This window comes from Euleptes europaea, chromosome 13 (genome assembly GCF_029931775.1).
Source record: "Euleptes europaea isolate rEulEur1 chromosome 13, rEulEur1.hap1, whole genome shotgun sequence".
Taxonomy (NCBI): domain Eukaryota; kingdom Metazoa; phylum Chordata; class Lepidosauria; order Squamata; family Sphaerodactylidae; genus Euleptes; species Euleptes europaea.
The window spans coordinates 43,662,894-43,690,794 of NC_079324.1; the positions used below are offsets into that span (position 1 = coordinate 43,662,894).

The 27,901-nt window shown below is 49.7% G+C and overlaps 2 protein-coding genes across 2 annotated transcripts in view; one reads left to right on the top strand and one right to left on the bottom strand.

Moving 5' to 3' along the window:
- PLA2G3 (phospholipase A2 group III) lies at positions 1–27,899 on the top strand. The gene is made up of 8 exons (XM_056859042.1): positions 1–475; positions 7,689–7,821; positions 9,701–9,835; positions 10,119–10,648; positions 11,500–11,629; positions 11,826–11,960; positions 14,954–15,171; positions 27,888–27,899. The coding sequence occupies exons 1-7, from the start codon at positions 1–3 to the stop codon at positions 15,138–15,140; spliced, it is 1,725 nt and encodes a 574-aa protein (XP_056715020.1). The 3' UTR covers positions 15,141–15,171; positions 27,888–27,899.
- INPP5J (inositol polyphosphate-5-phosphatase J) overlaps positions 17,811–27,901 on the bottom strand; it is a 41,589-nt gene continuing 31,498 nt past the window's right edge. Inside the window, exons 9-12 of the mRNA XM_056859043.1 lie at positions 27,544–27,681; positions 23,117–23,194; positions 20,741–20,845; positions 17,811–18,434 (exon numbers count right to left, since the gene is read on the bottom strand). Coding sequence (XP_056715021.1) covers positions 17,811–18,434; positions 20,741–20,845; positions 23,117–23,194; positions 27,544–27,681 — 945 coding nt within the window. The remainder of the gene's footprint in view (positions 18,435–20,740; positions 20,846–23,116; positions 23,195–27,543; positions 27,682–27,901) is intronic.

Here is a 27,901-nt window from a genome sequence, read left to right on the forward strand (position 1 = left end):
ATGGCCTCCTGCTCCTGGGCGCGGCCCTTGCTGGCCGGGCTGCTGCTGGCCCTGGCGCTGCCCCCGGCGGCGTCGCGCGGCCCCTGGAGCGCGGCGAGCACGGCGTGCCACACGGTGTCGGCGGCGGCGGGCAGCGGCGGCCGGCTGCGGAGCTTCGTGTGGCGTCGGGGCGGCGGGGCCGGCGCGCTGCTGGTGCGGGGCGCGTGGGACGCGCGGGGGCGGCCGCTGGGCTGCGCCTGGCGCGCAGAGCCCGCGCTGCTGGCCTCCTGCGAGGGCGGCGCGGGGCGCGGGGCGCGCGCCGCGTGGGGCCCGGAGCTGCGGCGCGACCTGGACGCCTTGGCGGAGCGGCGGGGCTGGTGCCGGGGAGCGGAGCGGCCGGGGCCGGCCCGGGGCGGGCGGGTGCGACGCGGCTGGACCATGCCGGGGACCCTGTGGTGCGGCGCGGGCAACTCGGCGGGCAGCGCTTCCGAGCTGGGTAAGCGGCGCGCGGGCGGGCGGGCGGGTCGCTCGCTCGTCGGAAGGGACAGCTCTCTCGGGGGGATGTACTCAAACGAGTGACAAGTCAGCCCATTGGAAGCCATGCGGGAGGCTGCACGGCCCATTGGAGATAGCGGGAGAAGAGAGCGTCGGTTGCCTTGCGTTGACTCCATTGAAAGACATGACAGCACAAAGTCCAGGAGCACCTTCAAGACTAACAAGACTATTTTCTGGTAGGGTATGAGCTTTCGTGAGCCGCAGCTCACTTCTTCAGAAAGCTCATACCCTACCAGAAAATATTCTTAAGTAGTAGAAAAGGGCAAGAGTCCAGTAGCACCTTAAAGACTAACAGAAATATTTTCTGGTAGGGTATGAGCTTTCGTGAGCCACAGCTCACTTCTTCAGATACCTGAAGAAGTGAGCTGTGGCTCACGAAAGCTCATGCCCTACCAGAAAATATTTCTGTTAGTCTTGAAGGTGCTACTGGACTCTTGCCCTTTTCTACTACTGCAGAAGTGAGCTGTGGCTCACGAAAGCTCATACCCTACCAGAAAATATTTCTGTTAGTCTTGAAGGCGCTACTGGACTCTTGCCCTTTTTGACTACTGCAAACAGACCAACACGGCTACCCACTGGGAATTACAGCACAAAAACGGTTGCAAACAAAACGTGGTCTTCTCCCATTATCTTCAATGGGCTGTGCAGCCTCTCCCATGGCTTCCAATGGGCTGACTTGTCATTCGTTTGAGTACATCCCCTCTTTGGGGGTTTCATAATTCTGTAACCATGAATGTATGAATAAGTATATATAGGTACTCTTTTGTATTTTCTTATGTTGATTTTTTTTGTTCTTTTTTTGTGTGTGTGTTATGTTATAAAAATTAATAAAAATTTATATATGTATATAAAAAAAGGAAGGGACAGCTACCGACCTGCCTTCGTGTAGACATCAACCCACAGGGCCCGCCTGCCGCCCCGATGAGGACTCCAAGCGGCAGGGAACAGGTGGCATTCGAATAAAGAGTCCTCCTGAGCATGTGCAAAGTGCCGCTCCCAGTCCGCGGACAGCCCGCACACATCAGGGAGAGATTCCCAGTGCGGAGGCGGTTTCCAGGGGGATTCGAACCCGTGCACCTGTTGCCTGGAACCTGCACAGTCTGCTCTGGCAGTCTTCGGGAATAAGGGGGAGAATTTACTAACAGAGGGGTTCCTCGGTGAAACAGGCTTCCTCGGGAGGTGGTAAGCTCTCCTTCTCTGGAGGTTTTTAAGAAGAGGTTCGATGGCCATCTGTCAGCAATGCTGATTCTATAACCTTAAGCAGATGATGAGAGGGAGGGCATCTTGGACATCTTCTGGGCATGTAGTGGGGGTCACTGGGGGTGGAGATAGTTGTGAATTTCCTGCATTGTGCGGGGGTGGTGGACTAGATGACCCTGGTGGTACCTTCCAACACTATGATTCTATGATTATTCTGAACATGCTCAGAGGAACTCTGTTCACCAGTTTAGGTGGGGGGAGGGAATAGCCCTAGTGATTTTGTGGCATAATTTGTATTCCTCTCTGCACTGAGGGCCAGCCCTGATATCAGAGGAGGCTCTGAATTCGAGCCTCCCTCCCCTCCAGCCCTTGGAAAAGCCCCAGTTGCCCAGGCTGAACTGAGTAAGTAAGAGGCTGCGCTCAGATTCAAAGCCAAAAATTTTAGGTAGGCACAGCTGCTCTCAAGAAAACTCCTAAAGCAAAAGCTGTACAATACCTTTTCTGATCAGCCAACTCAAAACATTGTTCAAGCTTTGGGGTACTGCTAAACTCTTAATCATGTTTAAAAACCAAAGTGGGGGGGGGATGTTTCAGGGCACATTCAGGAGGCTGCTCCTGCTTGGAAAGCCCTGTGCAAGACATTCATGAAAGGCCTTGAGGTCATGACTGGAAACATCTTTTCCCCCTCCCCTCTTTTTTAAAACATCAAACCTGATGAGTTCTGGAAGACACTGCTTGCCTGGAAAAGGCACTGAACGTTTTTGGTTCTACAATTTTTCACATATCGTCTCCTAACGTTGTCTTCAAGACACCTGTAGTGGGGCTGTTCCAATCTTTTTCTCCCCCTTCTCCACCCCCCCATCCCTGGGAGGAGAGTAGGGTCCCCTTTTCAGGCAGTTTCCCTCCCCATCGGCTTCCCAAATCCCACTTCTGCCACCGGTGACAATCCGCTGGGTTCACTGGCGTCCACTTCTGCATATGTTTTCAGAAATCCTGGAGATTCGGGATTGGGGGCAGCTCTGTCCCTGGCTGCTGCAGAAGCCATAGAAAAGGAAGCGTTAATTAATTCCAAGTGGAGAGTGGGATGCCCCTGGGGAAGCTGGAGAAAGACATTGGGCTCCCCTGCCTAGTCTGGTCGGAGTCCTCCCTGCAGTCTGACCCATGAGTGGAGAGGGTGGGGGCTGCCAAGAAGAAGAGCCCTGAGAAGGGTTGGGGGACAGGAAGGAAGGTGGTGCCATGTCCTCCCAGCCTGGGTCCTTCCAGCTGCCAGACTGTCAGCCTGAGGGTCCCTTCCTCTGGAGCCATGCACACCCAGGCAGCGCCTCTTCGCACTTCAAAGAAAATTCCCTCTGCTTTGTTCATTGCGTTATGCTCGGAGGAAGCTGCCAGGGGTACCACAGTGAAATTTCGTAGCCGAGGTTGCCAAATCAAGGAATAGCAGATGTGCTTGATTACTGAGCATGTCCTTAGGCAAGAAATGGGTACATCCTGTGCTAACCAATCATCTTGAAGTTAAAACACCATCTAAAGGGCAGATGAGGCTGTGTTCAATGAGCGTCCACCGTTCACTGTGATTGCAAAGCTGGTGTTTCGTCATCCCTGGATGGGATAGTAGGTTTGGCAAGGATGGCTAGAATGCTCTCTCATCAGCACACTGCTGGACATTCTGGCAAGGGGGAATAAATCCATATCCACTTTAGAAGAAAGCATATTGTGTTGAAATTAGAACCCAGGTAGTCCACCAAATCGGTGGTAATTCTGAACCTATGGAACTGCCTTATTCTGAATCCCACCTTTGGTCTATCAAAGTCACTCTGGCAGTGGCTCTCCAGGGTCTCAGGCAGAGGTCTTTCCCATCACCTGCTACTAGATCTTATTTTATCTGGAGATGCCAGGGATTGAACTTGGGTCCTTCTGCATGCGAAGCAGATGCTCAACCATTGAGCCATCCCCACCCCAGTTCTGAGTGTGGCCCTTTGCTGGAGAACTTTAGAAGCGCTTTGCCGGATCTCACCATAATAACCCCAGTAAATGCTCAGTCACCAGTGGAATTGGCCAACAGTCCATTTGAGGCATACGGTTTCTGGATCTCTTCCAGATAGCTTCTTGGAGTTTCTGCCTGGTTCTAAAATACTGGTTCCCAGTTTGTGACAGAAAAACAAATGGGATCCTTGCTAAAGTTCAACGTTCATAATTTTCGGTTGAGATAGTATTGACTTTGAATCAAGATGGTTTTCTGGACCAGGTGTTCTTTTTGGGGTTTTTTTCTGATAGGCTGAGTGTTAAAGGTGGACCCCTCCCCACGTCAGATAGCATTGCCAAATGTCCCTACAGCCATACCTCTTTTTTAATGCAAAATGGATTCTTACAGTGTAAAATTGTTGTATGCACACAGGTAACGGGGACAGTAAGGGTTTCTGCTGATGTACAAAAGGAAATATTGATTAATTTAAATCACTTATCTACCACCTCATAGCCACAAGGCTTTAGAGGCAGTGTACAGGAGTAAAATGTTTTTTCATACCATAATTAATCCGTGGAATTCACTGCCACAAGAAATGACCACTAAATGGAGTATTTTTTTTTTAAATGAAAGGATTAGACAAGAATAGGTCTGTCTACAGCTACTAGCTGTGACAGGTAAATGGAACCTCCATGTTTAGAGGCAGTATACCTCTGGTTCCCTGAGGCTGGGGCAACAACCTGTAAGCTTTTTACTAGTTGACTTACTGCTGTAGAAAACAGGAACGTTGGACTAAAATGGATCTCTTGAACATTTGTGCCAATGAATATATATGCATATGGTACACAGGTAAGCGATGCTTCCACAGGTGAGAAGGGAAACAGAATGGCCTTTTAGGCTACATATCTGGATGCATCCACAGGATATGTGAGTTAGTAATTTAATCAGACCATCTAGATCTATAAAACGCTGAGAACCAGCTTTTGGAAGTACGTGTTTTTTGTGAGGTTTGAATGTTCAGAACAGAAGCAGGACTTTGCATGTCCAAGTTATCCATAACCTGGGAAGGATCCTGACAAACCCCTTTCTTCTGCTGAAAAAGACAGTTGCGTTACTGCTGTACTCAACCCACACCCACCCAGGACCACAAGGGGACAGCATTATATTATATTTTCCTGCCGCCAGTATATGGCCAGGATTTCCAAGCTGGGGAATCCAAATGCTTGTTAGCTGCTTGCGAAGCAATGTGCATGTTGGAAGAAGGGAAATAGTGTAATAGAGCTTCACTTTGCAGGAGGTTTCAGAAGTCTGCATGGACAGCAAAAATACAATTCCACCAGTCTACGATGACCGTCTAGTCAGCATTGACAAAAAACATCTAAAATGTCTCGCAGATTGAAGGAATGTGAATAATCTCATTGTGAGGCGTGTGCGCTGCATCTTTGCAGGTAGCCTTTAAAAGCCCAACTGCCTATTTTGTTCAATCCACTCCTCTTCCACACACTCCCCTCTCTTCCTGGGGACTGCAGAGCTTGTCTGGCTGCTAGAAATACAGGGTTCCAGGCTAAAAAAAAAAGCCCTGCAGTTCTGTTGCGGTTGCGTTTACTTGGACTTCCATGGGCCACCTTGAGTGCAAAAGCAACTCAAGCCAGCATTGTTAGAGACAAGGAGGGGAGCCCTTGAAATGACTTGCACCTGTATAGAATCAGAGAACTGAGATCCAGCAACCTCTGTGGCATTGCAAGAGATCCTGGGGAGGTCCCTGCCAATCATGTGATGCAGCTGCCTGGGGGCAACAAAATAAACACACACACACCACATATACAAACATATGAAGCTGCATATTAATCAGACCTTTGTTGTATCAAAGTCAGGGCATTTTCACACAGCCCAAATTATGCACTTTCAATCCACTTTCAATCCACTTTAAAGTTGGATTTTACTGTGTGAACTTGCAAAATCCACTTGCAAACGATCGTTAAGGTGCACTGAAAGTGGATTGAAAGTGCATTATTTGGGCTGTGTGAAAGTGCGATCAGTATTGTCTGCTCAGACTGGCAGTGGCTCTCTGTTTCAGACTCTGGAGAGCCACTGCCAGCCTGAGCAGACAATACTGATGGTAGTTTCACACAGCCCAAATAATGCACTTTCAATCCACTTTCAGTCTTTCCCACTACTACCTGATTTTTTTTGTAATCTGGAGCTGCTAGGGATTGAACGTGGGTCCTTCTGCTTGCAAAGCAGATGCTCAACCATTGAGCCACAGCTTCAGCACTGCATTGTCTCTCCGAGCCTTGAAGTCCTGTGTGTCCCCCACACACACATACGCTGGAAAGACCATCCTCGGCACTATTACTGCTGCCACTGCCCATCTTTAAAGTTCTAGGAGAGTTACAGCGCACACCTATGCAGAATCATTCTTGTCTGAGCCCATTGGTTTGACTTGGCTTTGATTGGAATGCCTGCATAGGGTTGTACCGAATGCCACACCCCTCTCTCCTGCCCGGGCAAGAGTACTGTTGTGCCACCCCCTCAGCTAATCTGCCTGGGTTTGTTTTTTTTCACACAAGCAGGAAAGTAATTAATTGCCTTGCAGATACAATGAAGGGACAGGTCCCTTTCATAAAGAACTGCAAAAGGTCAATTGAAGTTGGTGCCTCTTTTTCACAGTTGTCTTGGCCCTTGAAAGATGTTGACAGTAGACTTAAGAGTCCAGATTGTTTAAAACATAAGAAAGTCCCTGTGCCATCTGTTCCCCACCTATAAGAGATTTTTGGCTTTCCGATCTCTGCACTCATGAGGGATAGAGACCTTTTTTTTTTTTTTCCTAATTGGGATTTCCAGTTTCGGTGTCCCAAGAAGAGTGCATGTGTGTGCGCAGCTGCATGGGATACAGAGCATGGGCTGTGTTTAACCACACCCTGTGAGGTGCTGTCATTGTTCCTCAAGCCAGTGGGAACCCATTTGGAACGCTGTTCTTTTCTTCGTACACTTCTGTAGCAAATGGGTGTGAATTCTGAAACAGAAGCATAAACAGAAGCTGATAAGATTGACATTTCGGGAAGCTGCAATTAGCCAAAGAAAAGCTGTTCTGTTTGCGGAGTGTGGGTGTGGAATAACATTTTGAGAACAAGATGCTTCAAAATCCCAGGGGCAATGTAAAGGGCTTCTGCCTGTAACTTTGTCAGCTACAGTAATTGCCAATTAGGGGGGCAAAAGAGCGTGGTACAGTCTTGCACGACTGGTTCCTTCTGATAATGAGTCAGGCCGTTGTTCTCGTGAGCGCCGCTTTGCCTTTTCTGGCTCGCAAAAACTGCTTAGAATCTCAGAGGCTTGTCCTAGTCTTGCTATTTGAGCTCCTTTAACTGGAGACTACGATAGATTTGTGAGCTCCTTCCACTGAAGACTGAATTACAGACTTTGTGCATGCAAGGCAGGTGCTCTGTTGAGGAGCAATAGGTACTTTCCTGAGTTTTCTAACGTGTAGGTGGCGGTTCCCCATTGGCTAGCAGGATTTGAACCCATAACACCACAGCACAAACCTAATATAGTGGCAGCGTAGACCACTGAGCTGTTATTGCACAACCAGGATGGCATGGGACAGTTGCGGGGGTCACATGATCCACAGCCAAGTGAGATGGTTGCTGCACTGAGACCACTCCTGCCAGTTCCTGTCAATTGGGAGGGGCTGTGGCTCAGTTTGTAGAGCATCTGCTTGGCATGCAGAAGGTCCCAGGTTCACTCCCCGGCATCTCCAGTTAAAGGGAATAGTCAAGTAGGTGATGTGAAAGACTTCTGCCTGAGACCCCGGAGAGCTGCTGCTGGTCTGAGTAGACAATACTGACTTTGATGGACCACGAGTCTGATTCAGTATAAGGCAGCTTCATGTGTTCATGTGCCCAATCTCAGCACCATATCTAGTCATCCTGCGGCCATAGATTTTGGGTGATGATATAGGCCTGCCATCTGATCCTGGCTCCTTTCATTGCAGGGGTTTTCCAGGGCCCAGATGTGTGCTGTCGAGAACACGACCAGTGTGAAACTCAGATCACTGCCTTGGGATACAAATATGGGATGCGGAATTACCGATTCCACACCATCTCTCACTGCGACTGCGATGCTCGGTGAGTATAGGGGGTGACATTTTTGTGGCTTCTGATGTAGGGATATGATTTTTAGGGTTCCTGTCCTGGATGAACCCTTACTCTGTGGGGGAGAGACTATATCTTAGTGGCAGAGCACAGCAGAAGGTCCTGGGTTCAGTTTCTGGCATCTCCAGTTAAGGGAGTCGTGAGCAGTTTGGCTGGGAAGGAGCTCTACGAGCTGCTGCAGTCAGAGGCAATCCTACTGGGCATGATGGTCCCACCGGCTGGCTGTGTGATGCTCGAGCTACCTGCTTCTGAGCCATTTGCATGGGGAGGAAGTATCCCTCTGGCCTCAGTAGGCAGGAGGTGGGAGGCGTTCCTCCCAAGTCCTTTGTGTGACTTTTCATCTCCCAGCCCTTGCTTGTGTGCACCTTTTGGGACACTGTGCTTCCCCCTGAGATAGCTTCCCTAACCTCTCAGGCTTGCCCCCACTCTGTATCTGAAGCACTCAGTTTATTTCCCACCAAGGAGCCTTTTTTAGAGCGCTGTGACCATTTTGTCAGCTGCTTCCAGCACCTGCTAGGGAGAGCAATCAGCTTAAGTTCCTGGAAAGCAGCTTTCGATTGAACATTAGGATAAACTTTCTAACAGTAAGACCTGTTCAACAGTGGAAACCAGTTACCTGGGAAATGACATAGAATCATAGAGTTGGAAGGGACCACCAGGGTCATCTAGTCCAACCCCCTGCACAATGCAGGAATTTCACAACTACCTCCCCCCCACACCCCCAGTGACCCCTCCTACTCCATGCCCAGAAGATGGCCAAGATGCCCTCCCTCTCATGATCTGCATAAGGTCATAGAATCAGCATTGCTGACAGATGGCCATATAGCCTCTGCTTAAAAACCTCCAGGAAAGGAGAGCTTACCACCTCCCGAGGAAGCCTGTTCCACTGAGGAACCGTTCAAATTCCTACTCAGCGGTCAGCCTTGAGCAAGTCCCTATTTCTCAGCTGCACCTGCCTTGCAGGGATGTTGTCAGGCTACAATCACACTGTGTCTTGGAGGAAGAATGGAATTGCTATAGTCTGGGTGGCCCCTGGGTGGGTGGTAAAAGCCACACAACAGGGTCAGCCTGAAACAATGTCAGGGTCTCCCTTCCAGAAAAATGATTTTGTAAATTAATCAAAAGTAAAAGAAAGAAATATACTCTCAAAAACTGCCCTGAGGAGGCTTGAGCATATTAAGAGCAGCTAAGCCAATTAAAGGAGAAAAGGGTGTGTGAGAGAGAAATCAGCCTGTTCAAGCACTTGCAAGCTTAATGAATCTTTTTAAAAAATAATTTTATTGTATAAAATTAAAGGGTACAGAAGGAAAACAAGGTAAAGGGAAAATATGAATACCAGATATATGGTTTTAACTAAAAGTTGACTAAAAAAAATATTCTAATGCAGATTAGATGAATCCTGGAGTGGGAAGGTTTTGAGGAGTGGGGTAGGAATTCCACATTGCTCTTCCCTGTGATCCCTCACAGGGAAGACAGCATGGTGTAACTTGATCTCATTAGATCTCGGAAGTATTTGGATGGGAGCCCACCAAGGAATACCAGGGTTGCTGTGCAGAGGAAGGCAATGTCAAACCGCCTCTGTTAGGCACTTGCCTTGAAAACCCCATAAGGGGTCGCCATAAGATGGCTGTGACTTGATAGCATTTTACAAACACACACATGATCCCTCGCAGTTCCCACTAGAACTTGAAAAGAGAACATTGCAGCAGACCTGAGAAATCAGCTAGTCTGAGGGGGGCGATGGGTTTGCACAGCTCCCCCCACTACCTGGACAGGGGCCTGAGCCTGCACAAGGCTGTCTTGCAACACACACACACCTGAGTTCTGTTCATTCCTCCGTTGCCTTCAACAGGTTCAGGCAGTGCCTGATGTCCCTCAACGACACCATCTCCAACTTCATTGGCGTCAGCTTCTTCAACCTTCTGGAAGTTCCTTGCTTTGTCCTGGAGGAGAACGAAGAGTGCATGGAGTGGCACTGGTGGGGCGGGTGAGAGATCCATCTTATAGGATTCTGTGGTTGGGGGGCTTTCTCCTGGATGGGGAGGTGCAGGGCCAGCTTGACCCAACGGGCGGCGCCAGCACCTGCCCAGGGTAGCTGCATTCCAGAGTGCATCTGCCCTTCCTCAGTTTCATATGCATCTTGCCTGTATAGGAACATCTGCTGTAGGGTGACCGTCTGGCTCTCGTAGACACCGCTTGAGAGTTAGTGAGCGGCGGGGTTGTTAACAGATATGTGGAGTTCTTGTTCTGACGCCTCCTTTCCATGCCAGGTGTAAGAACTATGGCCCGATGCCTTTGGCTCGCCTGGTTGAACAAAGCCAATACGGACACGACCTGCCATTCAATGAGAAATCTGACCTTACCACGTCTCTTCCACCTCCTTCTCGTCGTCCCGGAAGGCATAGGGGCAAGAGCCGGAAGCACCCTCGAAAGAACCGCCGGAAGCGCCCTGGTCAAGAGGCTGCCAAGAGGCAGAGGCTGGATCCGGAACATGAGAAGAGGCAGGATTTGGTCACTCCACTGATCCCCATCTCCAGGCTAGATCTGACCGTGTCGTCCCCAGTACCCACAAGCCCAAGGATTACCCCCATAACCTGGGGAGCCATGCCCCTGTTGCCTACGGTTGAGGCCACTGCAGAAGCAGGTATTTTGCAGACAGGAACTACACCCTCGAGGGGGCATCCGGCCACCCAGCAAGCCCATCCAAAAGAAGCCAGGCTGCCCAGTGAGGTGCTACAGACAGGGAAACCACTCTTGGCCACCAGTGGACCCAGATACACCACTCTGCCAGACAGCTCAGGTGAGTGTCTGACCCACTGCCAAGTGTGTGTGGGGTGTATTCATTCTTGGAGAGGACCATGTAGCACTATAAACTGCTTTCACTTTATAAAATTGTGAATGGACTGAAGAGTAAGCAGCGTGACATCTTTCTCTCTTTTTCATCAAACTGAAATAAGTGTCTTTGCTGTATCTAAAGCTGTTGTCTCAAGGCAAGCGGGAATCTGATTGGCAGCAGATTCTGGATTGATAGAAAGAAGTGGGGGGTTTTTGGTGGGAGGTTGCTTATTGCATAAAGAAGTTACTGACCCAATCTGCTGTGCTGGCCACTGTTGTAAAAAGGACAAATTCATCCTGTGTAGATCCATTATATTTTTGTCTTTACTTTGTGCATATCTTTTTTTCCTTATGTTCTTTTTAAAAAAATCGTATTAGCTACTGGATTATAAGTTTCCCCCCCCCCTTGTTCTTTTTTTTTCCTGGGGGGGGTGGGGGTGTTTAAAGAAAGAAATTTTTTAAAAGGAAGACAAATTCATGGAGGAGGAGAAGGGCCTCAATGGCTAGGAGCCACAATAGCAAAATGGAACCTCTATGTACAGAGGCAGTATATCTCTGGGTACTAGATGCTGGGTACAAAGAACAGGAGAGAGCTGTTGCTTTGTATGCCCTGCCTGTGAACTTTCAGGGAGGGGCACCTTGGTGTTTTTTGTTTGAAGGAGAATGCTGGATTAGAAGAATGCTGGGCCCGATTCCATAAGGGTTGCATGGTTATGAAAAGGGGATACGCTGTGCAGGTACTTGCTGATCTCTGCCCTGGCGGCTTTGATGTTCCTCCTTCCTTGGCTCTAACTGCCAGCCCTCTTTCCTCGCTAGCTTCCTCCCAGAGCTGTAACTGCTACAGACGCCTGGACCAGTGCCCATACAGGATCGCGCCCAACGAGGTCAAGTACCAGCTGCACAACTTGGACTCCCGCACCCTCTACCACTGCAACTGCACCCGCAGGTAAATCCAGTTGCTTCCATTTTTATTTATTTTATTTTTCAATTTATATCCCGCTCTACCCCAGCCGGAGCATTCCCCATGGCATCATCACGGGAGGTTGGGGTTGAGCATCTCTAGCAGGAAAGAAGTGTTGCAGGGGGTCTGATGAGGTCCAGATTGTTTTTTTTTTTTTACTGAGCTGTTTTCTCCTTACCAGGCTGGCCCGGTTCCTGCGCAAGACGAAGGGTCCCAACGAGGTGGAGGAGGAAGTGCTATCCGACTACGTCTCCTCCTCCTGTTTCCAGTTGCAAGCCCCACCGGGCTGCATGGAGGGAGAGGAAGAGCGCCCCAAGTAAGTGCCACAGACGTGGGTGGAGGAGGGTGAAATGGGTGATGCTGGCAAGAAGCAGCAGCTACAAGCAGGCAGCCGGCCCAAGAGCTTTCACCAGCCCTAAGGCACTGCACCATGCAAGCTCCAAGACCCCTTCCCACGACTGCCAGGAGCCCCCGAGAGCAGGGGTGCTCCTGCAGCAGCCTTTGAGGCCTTGCGTGGGATCCCAGCAAGCACCTTTTTCATGGGGAGGGGCTGTGGCTCAGTGGTAGAGCATCTGCTTGGCATGCAGAAGGTCCCAGGTTCAATCCCCAGCATCTCCAGTTAAAGGGATTAGGCAAGTAGGTGATGTGAAAGACCTCTGTCTGAGACCCTGGAGAGCTGCTGCCGGTCTGAGTAGACAATACTAACTTTGATGGACCTTGATGGCCTGTTTCAGTATAAGGTAGCTTCATGTGTTCATGGCCGCCCCAGTTTTCCAGGCATTTGGAAGGACTGATTTGGCACTTTAGACACACACAAACCCTCCCCACCATTTGCTTTTCCAGATCAACATAGAGCTTCATCCCCCAACACTGAACCGGCCGTGAGCCATCTGTCTGAGTTGGAATCTCTCTGCTTTTGGGACTAGTTGGAGTTGCTTGGCAGTGAGGGGAAAGGATTCTGTACGAGCCCAAATTCCTGCCCTTTATTATTTTGCAGGCTTTATGGTTCAGCCCTGGCACTGCAGAAAGGTTTGAGGGTGGAATCCCGGCTCGTCTTGAGGCCTGTCCGTCCCCCTGACCGGTGTCCTCCCCTCCTCCACGTTACTCCCATGTAGTTAGCCCCCTTTGTTCTGTTCTTGCACCCCAATCGGTGTTCAGGGCAAGGGAAGGGAATACTTTGCAAGCTGGGCCCCAACTTGATCGTGAGAGGGAGCAGGATGAAAGTAGTGCTCTTCCAGAGAAGAAGGGTCAGATGTGCCAAAGAATTTAATGGCCAGCAAGGTAATGGGACTGGTTTCCCTGATTGGGATTTTTTAGCCCAAGATTCCTTGCAAGAGGGGGGCTGCTTTGGTTTGTGCCCTACTAAAAGTGGGATGTGTAATTGCTGGATCCATTCTGCTCCTTTTTGCCTCTAGATGGCAGCACTGGATCACCCTGGAAGGCTGGAAGGGAAGAAACAGATCTAATAAGAATGCCTTCATAGTTTTAAGACTTAAGACAGGGGTGAGGAACCTTTTTTCCGCCAAGGGCTATTTGGATATTTATCACATCATTCACAGGCCATATAAATCATCAACTTAAAAATTAGCCGACCAAGCCCCAAGCAGGCAGCTGCCCAGATGACCCCCCCCCGGCACGGGCAAGCAGGCAGCCATCCAACCGGTGGCGCACTCGCCCACCTGGTGGCACAGGATGGTCTGTTGCACCAGCCGGGAGTAGCCGTCCAGCCGCACGCCGGAGTTGTTCCTGCTCTGCAGGGTCGGGGCTGGATTGTACAGCTGGCTCCTGCTACCTCCGCCTTCAGGGATGAAATGAGGACACACTGGCTAAGAACTCGGGGGGGGGGGCACGCATTCTGGCCCTGCCCCCTTTAAGCCCTCCATTGTCGCCACTTCCACCCCCAGCCCTCTTGTGGTAGAGGGAATATGTTTCTCCATGGCCCTGGTGGGAAAGGGTTAATACAGCTTCTTGGGCAGTCCTAGCAGTTCCATAGCCAATGACTCTTCTGCAAGGGGGAAAAAAGGTTCCTTTTCTCAGCAAAACAAACTCACATCCGCCTTGAATAGAGGCTATTCCTGTCCACGGGAGCGGGTGGGTCGCCAGTCTTAGATTCTTCTGAGCTAGAGATCTGCCAGGACCCACAAAGGGCCAGACCAAATGATTTCGCGGGTCTTAAACGGCCCCCGGGCCTGACATTCCCCACCCCTGACTTAAGAAGTGGCCTTATACCAAGTCTGTTGGTCCTGTCTAGCATAGTGTTGTCTGCTCTGGGTGACAGAAGCTTTCTGAAATCTCTGGCAGAAGTTTGTTTCCTAGACTTGCTATCCACTTTTTAAAATGTGAGAGACCAGAAATCGAAACCGGACCTTTCTGAATGCAAACCAGCAGCTCTGCCACTCACCTGCAACTCTCTCCCTAGTGATAAAGGCTGTTGCTGGTTCCAAGTAAAGGGGAGGAGGGGCTGGGACCTCTCCCCCCGTGCTGTGCAATTATTGTGACTAAACCAACCCTCTACAGCAGCTTTAGAATGTTTAAAGCCCTTCACATAAGGTGCCCAAGCAATCGTTACAATAGCCCTGTGAGTTAGGTCACTCCCCATATCCCCATGTTGCAGATGAGAAGAGGGGCAAAGAGTGGCTTCCTGCCTCCCCAGTGTGAGTTCATGTGTTTGGAGGCGAGACTGCAGTTGGAGCCCTCCCAGCTCACATGCTTGGCAACCAGGTTTCGAGTAGGAGTATATTTGTGTGTGTGATGGGGGGGGGGGGTTAAACACACAACACATGAACTCATGAAGCTGCCTTATACTGAATCAGACCCTCCGTCCATCAAGGTCAGTATTGTCTACTCTTACTGGCAGCGGCTCTCCAGGGTCTCAGGCTGAGATGTTTCACATCACCTACTGCCTGGTCCTTTCAACTGGAGATGCCGGGGATTGAACCTGGGATCTTCTGCACGCCAAGCAGATGCTCTGCCTCTGAGCCTGGGCCCCTCTCTGTGGAAGAAGCCCTGCCTCTTGCTTCCTGGCTGTCCTTCCTGCAACTAGTGGACACTGGGAGGGCTGCTCAGAATTAATATTAAGTGCCGTCGAGTCACAACTGACTCTCGGCAATTCCTCATGGGCTTTTCAAGGCAAGAAATGAGCAGAGGTGGTTTGCCCGTCTTCCTCTGCATGGCAACCTTGGTCTGCCTTGACGGTCTCCCATCCAAGCACTAACCACGGCTGACCCTGCTTAACTTCCGGGCTCTGATGATCTCAGGCTAGTCTTGCCTATACTGAGCACCATTAACCTGATGCATTTTCTCCTGCAGCTGCATCGACGTAGGCAGAGCCATCTTGGCCCCTGCCCGCCATCTCACTAACAGACTGACCCGGAAGCAACCGGGGGCCTCCTTCAAACGGAAGCGGCAAGAATGGGCAGTGCCGGACAGGCCTGTGCAGCTGTATGAAAAGTGTATGCAGTTGGCACAGGCACCACACCCCACCATGCTTCGTTGAGGTGGCGACAGAATTTCCAAGTGGACATTGTGTGCGTGGGGAGGAAGAACAAGACCTAGGAATGGGCCATATCCAGACCAGACCTGAGACTGACTGAGCTTCCCTGGTGGCACTTGTTCTACTACAGGGCCCAGTGTGACTTTCAGACTGCTTCTATTGTTCTGCTGGACTAGGAGTAGCAAAAGAATCCGCTTGGGGCAAAGCGCTGGAATTTCCTCCGCAGATATGACATGCGTGCTCTCCGTCTGCTCCCTGCCTCAAGCCTTGACTGTGAGACAGAAAACTGTGCACCGTGTAGATACTGGAATGAACCCCTCTGCGTTCGACCCTAAAAGAGGGAGAAGCCTTCCTGCAGGATGCGGTTACTGTAGGATTCAAACAGCTTGCTCAGTTGCCATTGGGTTTGCCCATCTTGAACACGTGAACACCTGAAGCTGCCTTCTACTGAATCAGACCATCAAGGTCCATCAAAGTCAGTATTGCCTACTCAGACCGGCAGCGGCTCTCCAGAGTCTCAGGTAGAGGTCTTTCACATCACCTACTTGCCTGGTCCCTTTAACTGGAGATGCCGGGGATTGAACCTGGGACCTTCTGCGTGCCAAGCAGAGGCTCCACCACTGAGCCACAGCAATGGCTGGTCAAGGGCCTATCCAGGACACATTTGTGGGCCTTGAACATTATGGTATCTCTCAGAGGTCAACTAATCCAGTTTGACTTGAATCAGGGGAGGCCCGGACTGGTACTTAGGGAAGCCAGGAAACCTGGGTCGTCCTGGTGGCATTCTTTGTAACCCTCTTTCCTAGGGAATGGAGTGACCCTACCCCTAGCTCTTGGAACACCAAGGGCTTTTTTAGAGGGAGTAAAGTTCTTGCTGTGTGCTGCAGTTTGGTTACTTACCACCTGTGAAATTCACCCGACACTCCCCTGGCGTGGAAGGCAGGGGCAGGAACTCTGCACCTTCCCTGTAATTTATTAGGACCTAGCTAAGGGTTACAAGTGTGGCATGTAAATAATGTGACAATAAAGTGTTTTTATTAGTTGGGTAGCAGGCCAATCCTCTTTAAAGATATTAGGAACAAAACATAGACACTGGAAAGCGGTGTGTAAGAAGAAGAAGAGTTGGTTTTTATATGCCAACTTTCTCTACCACTTAAGGAAGAATCAAACCGGCTTACAATCACCTTCCCTTCCCCACAACAGACACTCTGTGAGGTAAGTGGGGCTGAGAGAGCTCTAAGAGAGCTGTGACTAGCCCAAGGTCACCCAGCTGGCTTCATGTGTAGGAGTGGGGAATCAAACCTGGTTCTCCAGATTAGAGCCTACCGCTCCAAACCACCGCTCTTAACCACTACTACACCATACACCTGACCTTTTTACATGTGCATATGCACAAACACAGGCATGCTCCAGCCATACCTCTAGCGTCATGCTTTGTGCCCAGCAAGCAGATACCACAGGGGCACTCATTAAGTTCATAGATGATTTATTGGAAAGGAGGGGGGAAGAGGTAGGACAGATTGCATCAACTCTGAACTCGTCCCAGCGAAGGTCACAGATCTGCCTACGGGGAGACCAGCCCCCCCCTCCTCCCCCCAGTTGCCTGGGGCCGCTTTCTTTGTTCTTGGGTCCAATGCCTCACTGGCCTAGCAGTGCCCAGGAAACCAAACTGGCCCCAGTTCCTTTAGGCTTCTGAACCCCCAGAGCCAGCCTTGCCCCCAGAACAGTAGGCACAGAGGGCCACACCTTTGTTCCTACAACCCCCATGGGGTCAACGCTACGTTTTATCCACCTCATCCTCCTCTAGGTACTCAGCACCAAATGCCTCAGTAGAATAAGGAACCCCACCACCCTACTGCTGCCCTAACTGGCTGAATAACCAGAGCCAGCTACCTTGGCAACGGTAAAGTGGCCTGCTTCCTGTTCATAAATCTAGGCCTCTCCTGCTTCTGCCTGCCCTCAGTTCTTCTCACCCTTGCTGCACCCTGCCTGTTTGATCCTGCTGCCGGGCAACTCTCTGGAAGCAGGCTGAGCCGTAACCCTGTGCGGCACCAGCTTTGGCCTCCAAGCCCACCCACCCCCAAAAAATCTTTTTCACCCAATTGAAAGCAGCAGCACCCCCTCTCTTCAAGCACTTCCTTCCATGGGATGGGTTCCTCCCAGCCTTCTCCCTACAACTGGCTACCTGGGTTGTAAGAGCTACCTCCAGCCAAACTGACTGACGCTTGTTCTAGGGTTTTTAGGGGGGGGGGGAAGCTGTCACCCTCATCCACGCAGTGCTGCAAGTTTGACAACAGAAATCGTCTTCTGGGAGGATAGGTCTCGTCTCAGAGCTAAACTATTCCTTCACTGGGTGGAGAACTTGGAGATAGTTGTGTGGGGTTTTTAAGGCTGCGTGACCGATAGAAGGTGAGGAACCCAAAGGAAGAGGCCTTTCGCTCACAACCCTGATGAAGAGCAGGGTTGATTGTCAGGCGGACTGAGTCGGGAGGCAGGGCCTCACGAGTGGCAGCACCTCCCGGAGTGGAAGGGCCTTGCATCACACCAGGGGGGAGACAGTGATCACACACAGTGGTGTACTGGCTGGCGAGGACACGAGGAAGTAATACTGCAAGCTCGCTACGCAAGATGGTTTTACAGTGGGCTCATGACGGCTGGCCTGGTTCTGTCCTCTCAGAGTCCCGTGTCCCTGCTGTGGTTGTTGGGGTCCTGGGGGTCCTGGGATCCCCCCTCCTTCGGGGAGGTGCTAAAGAGAGCAGACAGCCCCGCCGTAGGGCTAGTGGGGCTCATCCTGTGGGAAGGCAGGCCCTGGTCAGTGCTCTCCCGACGGTGGGCCATGACTTGGTCAATCGTCTCCAAGCGCACCGCTGGTAGCAGGCCCAAATTGCGGGGGTCAGCCCTCGCCAGGGGGTTGTCGTCGAAGCGCCAGGCTGCCTGAAGCCGGGAGCCTGAGCCGCTATCTGTGTTTGGCGCCATCTCCCGTGACTTGGAGCGTTGCCGGGAGCTGTCCTTGGAGAAGTGGATGGTGGGAATGTCTGCCTTCAGGATGCTGCTGGAGCGGCGGCCCTGGGGGGACGGGCTGCGGCTGGGGCCCTGGTCCCGGCTTGATGACCGAAAGATCAGGCCCTGGAACTTGGCCAGGCTGGGGCTGCGGCTTCGGTGGCGCTTCATCTTCCCGGGACTGGGGCTGCGGGACTTGGGGCCGAGAAGTACCAGGGTGCTGTCGTCCTCCTCTTCGGAAGAAACGCTCGAACTATCCGTGGGGCTGCTGACCTGCTCCACGGTGGGCAGTGAAATCTAAATGCCGGGGGTAAGGGAGAAGAGTCAAATTGTAACGGAAAGTTCTGCTATAATCCCAATTATTTCCAGTAGCATAAGAACATAAGAAAGGCCCTGCTGGATCATACCAAGGCCCGCCAAGTCCAGCAGTCTGTTCACACAGTGGCCAACCAGGTGCCTCTAGGAAGCCACAAAAAAGACGAGTGCAGCAGCACCATCCTGCCTGTGTCCCACAGCACCCAAAATAATACGCATGCTCCTCTGATACTAGAGAGAATAGGTATGCAGCATGACTAGTATCCATTCTAACTAATAGCCATGAATACCCCTCTCCTCCATGAATATGTCCACTCCCCTCTTAAAGCCCTCCAAGCTGGCAGCCATCACCACATCCTGGGGCAGGGAGTTCCACAATTGAACTATGCGTTGTGTGAAAAAATACTTCCTTTTATCTGTTTTGAATCTTTCACCCTCCAGCTTTAGCAGATGACCCCGTGTTCTAGTATGGGAGAGGGAGAAAAACGTCTCCCTGTCCACTCTCTCCAAACCATGCATAATTTATAGACCTCTATCATGTCTCCCCTTAGCCGCCTTCTTTCTATGCTAAACAGCCCAAAGCATCTTAACCGCTCCCCATAGGACAGTTGCTCTAGTCCCCTAATCATTTCATGAAGCAAAATATATATAGCTAAGACCAAGCGGCGGTCTGAGAAAGAGTACATATTGCAGAGTTCTCATGGGCCCTAAATTGCACATTGCCTTCCCCTAAGGGTCAGTGGAGGTCATGGTCTGCAAAGAAGGTTATCACTTCTATGGCAACATCACAATCACCCTCCACACTGACAAGTGCAGTGCTTTATGCATTAATGGCAGCTGTACAAGGAAGAAGAAGAGTTGGTTTTTATATGTCGACTTTCTCCACCACTTAAGGCAGAATCAAACTGGCTTCCAATCACCTTCCCTTCCCCTCCCCACAACAGACACCCTGTGAGGTAGGTGGGACTGAGAGAGTGTGACTAGCCCAAGGTCACCCAGCTGGCTTTGTGTGTAGGAGAGGGGAAACAAATCCAGTTCACCAGATTAGCCTCCGCCGCTCACGTGGAGGAGTGGGGAATCAAACCCGGTTCTCCAGATCAGAGTCCCCCCGCTCCAAACCACTGCTCTTAACCACTACACCATGCTGGAAAAGACAGTCTCAGGTTCATCTGTGTGGAGGGTAATGCCACTCCATCAGCCCCACTGTCAGCAGCTTTAGGCCCTTCTCCACAGGGTCCCAAAGGGCCAGGATGTTCTTTAGAAGTCAATGAAAGCCACTGAGAATGGGGCCAGCCCCTCTGGGTAGCACCACAGTGCTCTAGTGTGAAGAAGAGAGAAGCCACGGATTGGCTTTCTGGAAAAGAAGAGTTGTTTTTATACCCCGATTTTCTCTCCCTTAGGAGACTCAAACCAGCTTAAAATCACCTTCCCTTCCTCTTCCCACAACAGACACCTAGTGAGGTAGGTGAGGCTGAGTGCGGAGAGAACTGTGACTAGCCCAAGGGCACCCAGCAGGCTTCATGTGGAGGAGTGGGGAATCAAACCCGGAGTCCACCACTCTTAACCACTACACCACGCTGGCTCTCAAAAGAGGGTTGTTCCAAGCTGTGTGAGCCTTGCCCCTCGACACAAAGATCAGAACAAGGTGCCAAGGCAGACCAAGTACTGAACTGAACCCACTTCCCACCAAATAGCAGAATTTTGTAGGCAATGCACATTCATGAATATCAAGTCAATTTGCACCTGTCTGCATCCTTCATTCAGTTATTCACCAGGAAGTTCAAGTGTGGGGCAAGGAGAGTCCTCTGGTCCCCGCCACTGGAAATCCCACTCCACTCCTTACACCCCTGGCCCTTCACTGTATGGAATTTCATGAAGATTACACAGATTCACGAAGGAGAGGCCTGTTGACAGCTCTGAGCCTTGATGTCACCATAGAACCTCCGTGTATAGGGGCAGAATACCTCTGAATAGCAGATGGCATATCAGGGAGTTATCCATATTATACTTTTAAGCCTCTTTTCATAGTCTTGAGGGTTAGCATCTTGTTCCCTCTTTCCTGTTGCTTGTATCTTTCAGTCTTCCAACATCTTACCAAATATTTTCAAAAGGTTACACAGTCAATTCGGAACTAAGCAAATGGAAAACCAGCACATTTAAATCCTTATATGGACGTGCATTTTGCTTACAAAACCTGGATTTTCTTATACTCATATTTTAAAAAATAACAATAATGCCACAGTATAAACACTTTGGTCAACTCAGCCACCCGTTTCCCTGATGCTCACCTGGAAGGGCTCCGTCATACCCACCATGCTGCTGTAGTTGTTGCTATAGTAGCCCAAGATATATTCGCCTTTTCCTTTAGGCAAGGACTCCTCTGGAAACGTTAACTAAAATTTTGAAAGAGACAGAGAGTCAACAAGAAGAGTTGACGTGACTGAACAGTGAAATGACATCTCGCCTTGTGGGTAGCTTGTATAAAACTTGCGTTAAGTGAGCTGCTGAGATTAAGGCAAATTCTGTTGGAGGAGGCTAAAACAGTGTGAAATAAAGGTGTTGTCTACAATCCCCCAGCCCGTTGCTCAGTGCCTCCACCTGAGAACTGCTGTACAATTTCAGCAGCCCAACGGATCAGCTACGGAGTTGGCTCACTCAAGAGTTTCTGTTGGGAAACAGCTAGCGAGTTTCGTTTGTCAGACAGTTAAGGGTTAAATGTTTGTATTGATTTACCTGGTCACAGGAAGATGATGTAATTACGGTAACTGTCAGTGTGTCTATTGCCTATTGGTTAGCAGAAACTTCATGCTGTACATGCTGCAAGTCACGTAGGCAACATTTGAATTATACTGCTCCTTTGTTTAGAAGTGAGAAGCAGTTACAGAGGAAATGTTTTGGAGCGAGTTACGCTTTGGATTTGAAACCACCGGGCTCCCGTGAAACCGCTGGCTCAGGACAGAAACCGGTGCCATGAAAAATACCCCACAGAGAACAAAGGACTATGCCTTAGGTACCTGCTGGAGAAATCTAGCAAGTTTATTAGGGGACTAGAAATATAGTAAGAAGGATTGTTGTTGTTTTATATCCCAGTACCTTTTCCCTGATAGATAAAGATTTTGATTCTTAAGCAAGGAAAGACTGTGTGTGTTATTTTTGTGTGCATCCTTTTCTGACTCATGCATGATCATTATCAACCGTCCATCGACTCTAATGCACAAGTAAATTAATTTCCAGCAGTTTCCCCGTCACCTAATGAATGCACATTTGCACATCCAGATGTTGCAAGTCTTTATATTTTTAAACACCTGAACACATGAAGCTGACTTATACTGAATCAGACCCTTGGTCCATCAAAGTCAGTACATCTGCTCTGACCGGCAGCAGCTCTCCAGGGTCTCAGGCAGAGGTCTTTCCCATCACCTACTTGCCTGGTCCCTTTAACTAGAGATGCCGGGGATTGAATCTGGGGCCTTCTGGATGCCAACCGGATGCTCTACCACTGAGCCACGGCCCTCCCTCACAGAATTCTAGTTCCCAGACAAAATAATTAGTATTTCAGACCCCAGCGAAGTTTCTAAATCTGACAGTTGAGACACACTTTCTCCCCACCCCACCCCACCCCTCAAAATGAGAGAGGAGCGCAGAGCAGCGATCGTTGGAGACACACTACAGGCATCCTGCTCAGCGGATGCATAATTCTGCCGCATCAGTTCGCTGCACCTGGGGTGGCTGAATGGCTGAATGATCCAATCACACTCTCGGCAGAGGCAGGATTATCTGCCTCCAGGCTGATTAGAATGAGGCAAGCAAAAAACAAACAAACAGATACTTATGGAAAGATGTGGTGTATAGCTTGGAGATCACAGGAACCTAGGAGTTACTTTTATGAGAAAGAATAGTGGTTCAGGATCTGGACAGCCAATAAAGACGTTAAATTTGGAGGCCCTGCTTCAGCATAATTTGCAAATTAGGTATCCAACAGCTACCAGCACAAATAGTGAGAAAATAAGCACTGTACCTAATGAATAGGCTTTGTTGGAAGAAACATGCTCCATGGTACATGGAAAGCAACACCCTCTGGCCAACCCAGGTTACACAAGTGTTCTTACATAACTTCTGTTGGACTCGGGGAGACCCAATCACCCCTTGGCCTAGACATATTTTCCCAGCCTCACCTACCTCACAAGCATACAATGGGGTAATGCTCATGTATGCCATCTATGATAAATAATGATTTATCAAGCTGGCCACTGTTGGAAACAGGATGCTGGACTGGATGGATCCTTGCTCTGACCCAGCAGGGCTCTTCTTACATTCTTATGTTTGGTTTGTTAACAGTGCCTCCCAAAGGTGCTTCCAAGCCTCCCAAGTTACCTATCACCCAAACCATGCAGATGACTAGGAGTTTTTGAAAAGGGTGGGGGGCTTTTTTGCATCTGGCTGTCAAAACTTGGGGCATGAAATTTACTTGATCGCAACGTCCCAGCAGAGAGCAAGCCAAGCTGCACATTTAGCTGGTGGGCAGGATCTGCTGCCTGTTGAGACTCAGATTTGGAACAGGGAGGGAGGGGAGGGACACTTCTACTTGCAGAAGGAGCATGCACCCTTCTTGCAGAATGAAACCTCCATTCATCAGCTTTCCTGTGGCTCTGGCATTCCCATACCTGGTAAACGTTGTTCTCGGTGTCCTCCTGCTTTGCCCACATGTAGGCGACATAGTCCTTGTAGTGTCGAAAGCCCACCTGAGGGGAAGAGAGATCAAGCGAAGGCTCAGTCAGCAGCGGCTCGGTTCCCCCGGGGCACCACTATCAGATCTGATTCTTGGGGTTACTGCCTTTAGAACTGAAGGATGCCAGCTCTTGGGCTCCAAACAGGCTTGCACTTACCTGGGCAAGATCTGGAGGGCCCAGTGTGGAATCCCAGCCCAGCTGCTTTGGGGGCAGAGCTCAGTATGAAAGAGTTGTATGATGGGGGTACAGAATTTTTATATATATATTCACACACACACACACAATAAACACACGCATAGACTAATTTATTTATTTACTTTAAGTATTTATACCCTGTGTTTCCCCTCAGTGGGGAACGAAAGCAATTTGCAACATCATTATCCCCCATTGTATCCTTGTAACAACAGCCCTGTGATGTAGGTTAGGCTGAGAGTGAACGGCTGGCCCAAGGTTATTCTGTGAGCTTCCATGGCAGAGTGGGGATTTGAACCTGGGTCTCCCAGGTCCTAGCCTAATCACTATGTCACAATGGGTGTTATACTGTTGCATTTATGTTGCTTATATTAAAAAGGTAAAGGTCCCCTGTGCAGGTACCGGGTCATTCCTGACCCATGGGGTGACGTCTCATCCCGATATTTGCTAGGCAGACTTTGGCCAAGAACGCATGGTCCCTTAACCCACTTTATTCCCAGTTTCAGCCAGGATCAAATTGACCCGGGCTGGGGGGAAACTGTACGCATTACCTTGAAAAGCAGGGACGAAACGGTGTGCAAATCCATCCATGTAAACAGATAGTGTAGGAGACGTGCACAGTTCCTGTTTAGCTTGCAAGATCCCCGCCCCCGGTGATTGGTCGTTTCCTGGGGCAGGCAAGGCCCTCATTGGTCAATTTGAAATGACCAATCACCGGGGGCGTGGGGTGTGTGCCAAACTAAACAGGAACTTCATGTCTCCCGTGCTTTCTGTTTACATGGATCAATTGGCACAGTTTCGTCCCTGCTTTTCAAGGTAATGCGTAGTTTCCCCCCACCCCCAGCCCGGGTAAATTTGATCCTGGCTGAAATGCGGAATAAAGTGGGTTAAGGGACCATGCGTTTTTGGCCTTTGTTTACATGGTGGTTTGCCAGTGCCTTCCCCAGTCATCTTCCCTTTACCCCCAGTAAGCTGGGTACTCATTTTACCGACCTCGGAAGGATGGAAGGCTGAGTCAACCTTGAGCCGGCTACCTGAAACCGACGTCCGTCGGGATCGAACTCAGGTCGTGAGCAGAGCTTGGACTGCAGTACTGCATCTTACCACTCTGTGCCACAGGGCTCCTGTTGCTTATATTATTACTACATATTTGAAATATACACACAAAGGTGTTTTCTTTTTCCAACCAGAGCTAGAGTAGGCATTACAATGTAATGGAAAAATTTTAAAACCTCACAAAATGTCTAAATTCTTTTTCTCCCCTGAGGAAGGAAGCCAGGGAAATGGCAGACGTTCTTAAAAAACCGAACGCAGGAGGTTGCTTGGATGAAAGAACTACATTAATACAATTACATATTTCTTTCCAAAAGGAGGCTATTTTAGCGCAGCTCTGGAGCATGCAAACTAAATTATTCATATATTGTAAATGCTTAAAAAGCAGCAAACAGCATCTAAGATTTAGGCATGACAGGGAGGGAGGCAGGCTAGCTCTAGCAGAGTTGCCAGCCTACCAGAAGGGGGCGGTGACCTTTTTAACTCTGTTTATTGGCAGCCTCATTGGGTTTTTGCTGTTTTCAGTGAGTCCGTTGGCCAAAAAAGCAAAGGGCTGGGCCTCTACTGGGTCTATGATTATCAAAAAGGTAAAGGTCCCCTGTGCAAGCACCGGGTCATTCCTGACCCATGGGATGACGTCATATCCCGACGTTTCCAAGGCAGACTTTGTTTGCGGGCTGATTTGCCAGTGCCTTCCCCAGTCATCTTCCCTTTACCCCCAGCAAGCTGGGTACTCATTTCACCGACCTCGGAAGGATGGAAGGCTGAGTCAACCTTGACTATTATGTAGTTGTAAAAGTATCTTTTATAGTGTATTTTTTAAATTAAAAATGCAACTTACAAACATATATTGTTTGTAAGTTGCATTTTTAATTTTAAAAATACACTATAGCCCTAAGCAGTGTACACGCTACCATTTCATACACTGTAGCTGGTGATCCTCATTTTCACCTTCAGGTGGGGTATCACATAGGAAAACCAGGTCTAGTAGGGAGTATCTTTGATAGGGTTGCCAGGTTGCCCTCTTCACCACTGGCGGGAGGTTTTCGGGGTGGAGCCTGAGGAGGTTGGGGTTTGGGGAGGGGAGTGACTTCAATGCCATGGAGTCCAATGGCCAAAGCGGCCATTTTCTCCAGGTGAACTGATCTCTATCAGCTGGAGATCAGTTGCAATAGCAAGAGATCTCCAGCTACTACCTGGAGGTTGGCAACCCTAATCTTCATTAACTTTATGCATCAGGATACTCATCTTTGTTGCTGTAACCCAAGTGCATTTCCCAGCACACACTCTTGTGCTCTATATGACACTGATGGTCAGTTGCTCCCATCAACACCCCCACCACACACACATGACTCCCTCCTGGCAACCACCCTCCCATGCATCTCAAGGACAGAGCAACTAATGTTTGCACAAGGGATTCAGACCCCTCCCATGGGGTCTGGCCACTTTCTGTGCACAGCAAAATTTACCAAGCCTGTTCAGATCCCTTAAACGTTACAATATCCAGGAGTGGGAGATTGGGTCAGGGAGAAAACTGAAGGGACATTCCTGGAGAACGATGCATGCTCCTGCATGTGCAGCTTTGCAAGCAATCTGTTAAATTCTATGGAGATAGATCACAATGGGTCGCCATGTTAGTCTGTCACTAGTAGTAGAAAAGAGCAAGGGTCCAGTAGCACCTTAAAGACTAACAACAATTTCTGGCAGGTATGAGCTTTCATGAGCCATAGCTCACTTCTTCAGATACGGCTGTATCTGAAGAAGTGAGCTGTGGCTCACGAAAGCTCATACCCTGCCAGAAATTTTGTTAGTCTTTAAGGTGCTACTGGACCCTTGCTCTTTTTTACTATTAAATTCAGAACGTGCACCAGTAGCAGCTGCTAGCCTTGCTAGCATAATGATTAACAATTAATGCCACCAACTACAGGGCCACAAAAAGTATATAGACTAGAAACGCGTCTAGTACGAAACTGCGAATGTAAGGTGAAGCTAATTGCATAACAGCAGTTCAATTTCAAGTGGCATCACTAGAACAGACATAGAGCTGGTCTCTTGTGGACTGAGCCCCAAGCCGCTGACATTAGAAGGCTTTGCTGGCAAATCAGAAGGTTATGTTAATGGGGAGAAATCTTCAGGTGTGTAGGGAAACAGCTCAGAACATGGACTCCTGAAAATCTCTAGTTTAAAAACAATATCGAGCCTTGCAACTGTGAACATTCTGGCCAGTACATGGGCAACGCCTGCTGAAAGAAGCCAGAAAAATCCCTCTATGTGACTGCTAGCAGGGGTGGGCACTTTATTTTTCCACATGTTTTCTTTCCCCATCACTAGCAAAGCAAGCATGTTTTACGCAAAACAGTAAGAATTATGCAAAGCCTACATAATTTGTCCAGGTCACAAAATTCAACTTTGCTTGGTGTGTAATCGCACGTTGCCTGGCACGTTGCCTTAGGTCAGAATTTAATTTTCATTACTGAGCACACAGGCCCCTCCCAGGCACACTTAACCCCGGTTCGTCTCATTTTAGAAACTGCAGTTCTGTGCCAGATGCTTCCCATATCTCTGATGTGCCCCTGCGTGTGAGACAGACACCCAGTTTTCCCAACACTGTAGGACCATAAGCAAAAAAGGATTGGCTTGCCAAGGCTATCAGGCCAAAATTCCTAGAAAGGGAAGTTGGAAGCAAACCCAGCCCCAACCTGCTTTGTTTCCCAGTTCTTAGTGTTGCCAGCCTCCAGGGGAGGCCTAGAGTTCTCCCAGAATAGATCTCCAGACTACAATGCATTTGCATTTATTTTTTATCCCACTTTCCCCCGCACAGTTGGGACTCAAAGCAGCTTAAAACATTGTTCGCTCCTCCTCCATTCCCTCACAACAACTAGGGTTACCAAACTCCAGGTGGCGGCTGGAGATCTCCCACTATTGCAGCTGATCTCCAGATGACAGAGATCAGTTTACCGGGAGAAAATGGCCACTTTGGAAGGCGGACTCTATGGCATTATACCCCATTGAAGCTCCTCCCCTCCGCAAACCCCGCCTTTCCCAGGAAACTTCCCCCCCCCAAATCTCCAGGAATTTCCCAAGCCAAAGTTGGAAACCCTGGACAGATTTCTTACCCGATACAGAGCAACCCAGTCCCAGGAGCTGCGATGGTAAGTCGAAGAGGTCTTATACCAGATGATGGCTTGCTCTGGCTTTGTCCACTCATCTGAGACCTGAATCTCCACCATGGGAACATCAACCCTGGAAGCAAACTGCCCAAGAGAGGTGCAAAAGAAGGATGTGATAAGGGTGAGAGACCACAACCTTTGCCCATCCAAACAACATGCAACAGTTTGGGAATGAGGCTAACTCTGCTGGTCTTGGACAGGTGGGGGGCAGGCAGGCTAGAAAATGTCAGCATGGAATGGGCTATGGCAAACCATACCCCCATAATGAAGGCTGCGGTGTCAGCAATGAGGGGGAAAGGGGGAG

Bases quoted from the DNA above. Each gene is read 5' to 3' on its own strand.
- PLA2G3 (XM_056859042.1), top strand. From the start codon at position 1: ATGGCCTCCTGCTCCTGGGCGCGGCCCTTGCTGGCCGGGCTGCTGCTG. The intron at 9,836-10,118 runs GTGAGAGATCCA...TTTCCATGCCAG, and splicing joins GAGTGGCACTGGTGGGGCGG to GTGTAAGAACTATGGCCCGA. The intron at 11,961-14,953 runs GTAAGTGCCACA...TTTCTCCTGCAG, and splicing joins GGAGAGGAAGAGCGCCCCAA to CTGCATCGACGTAGGCAGAG.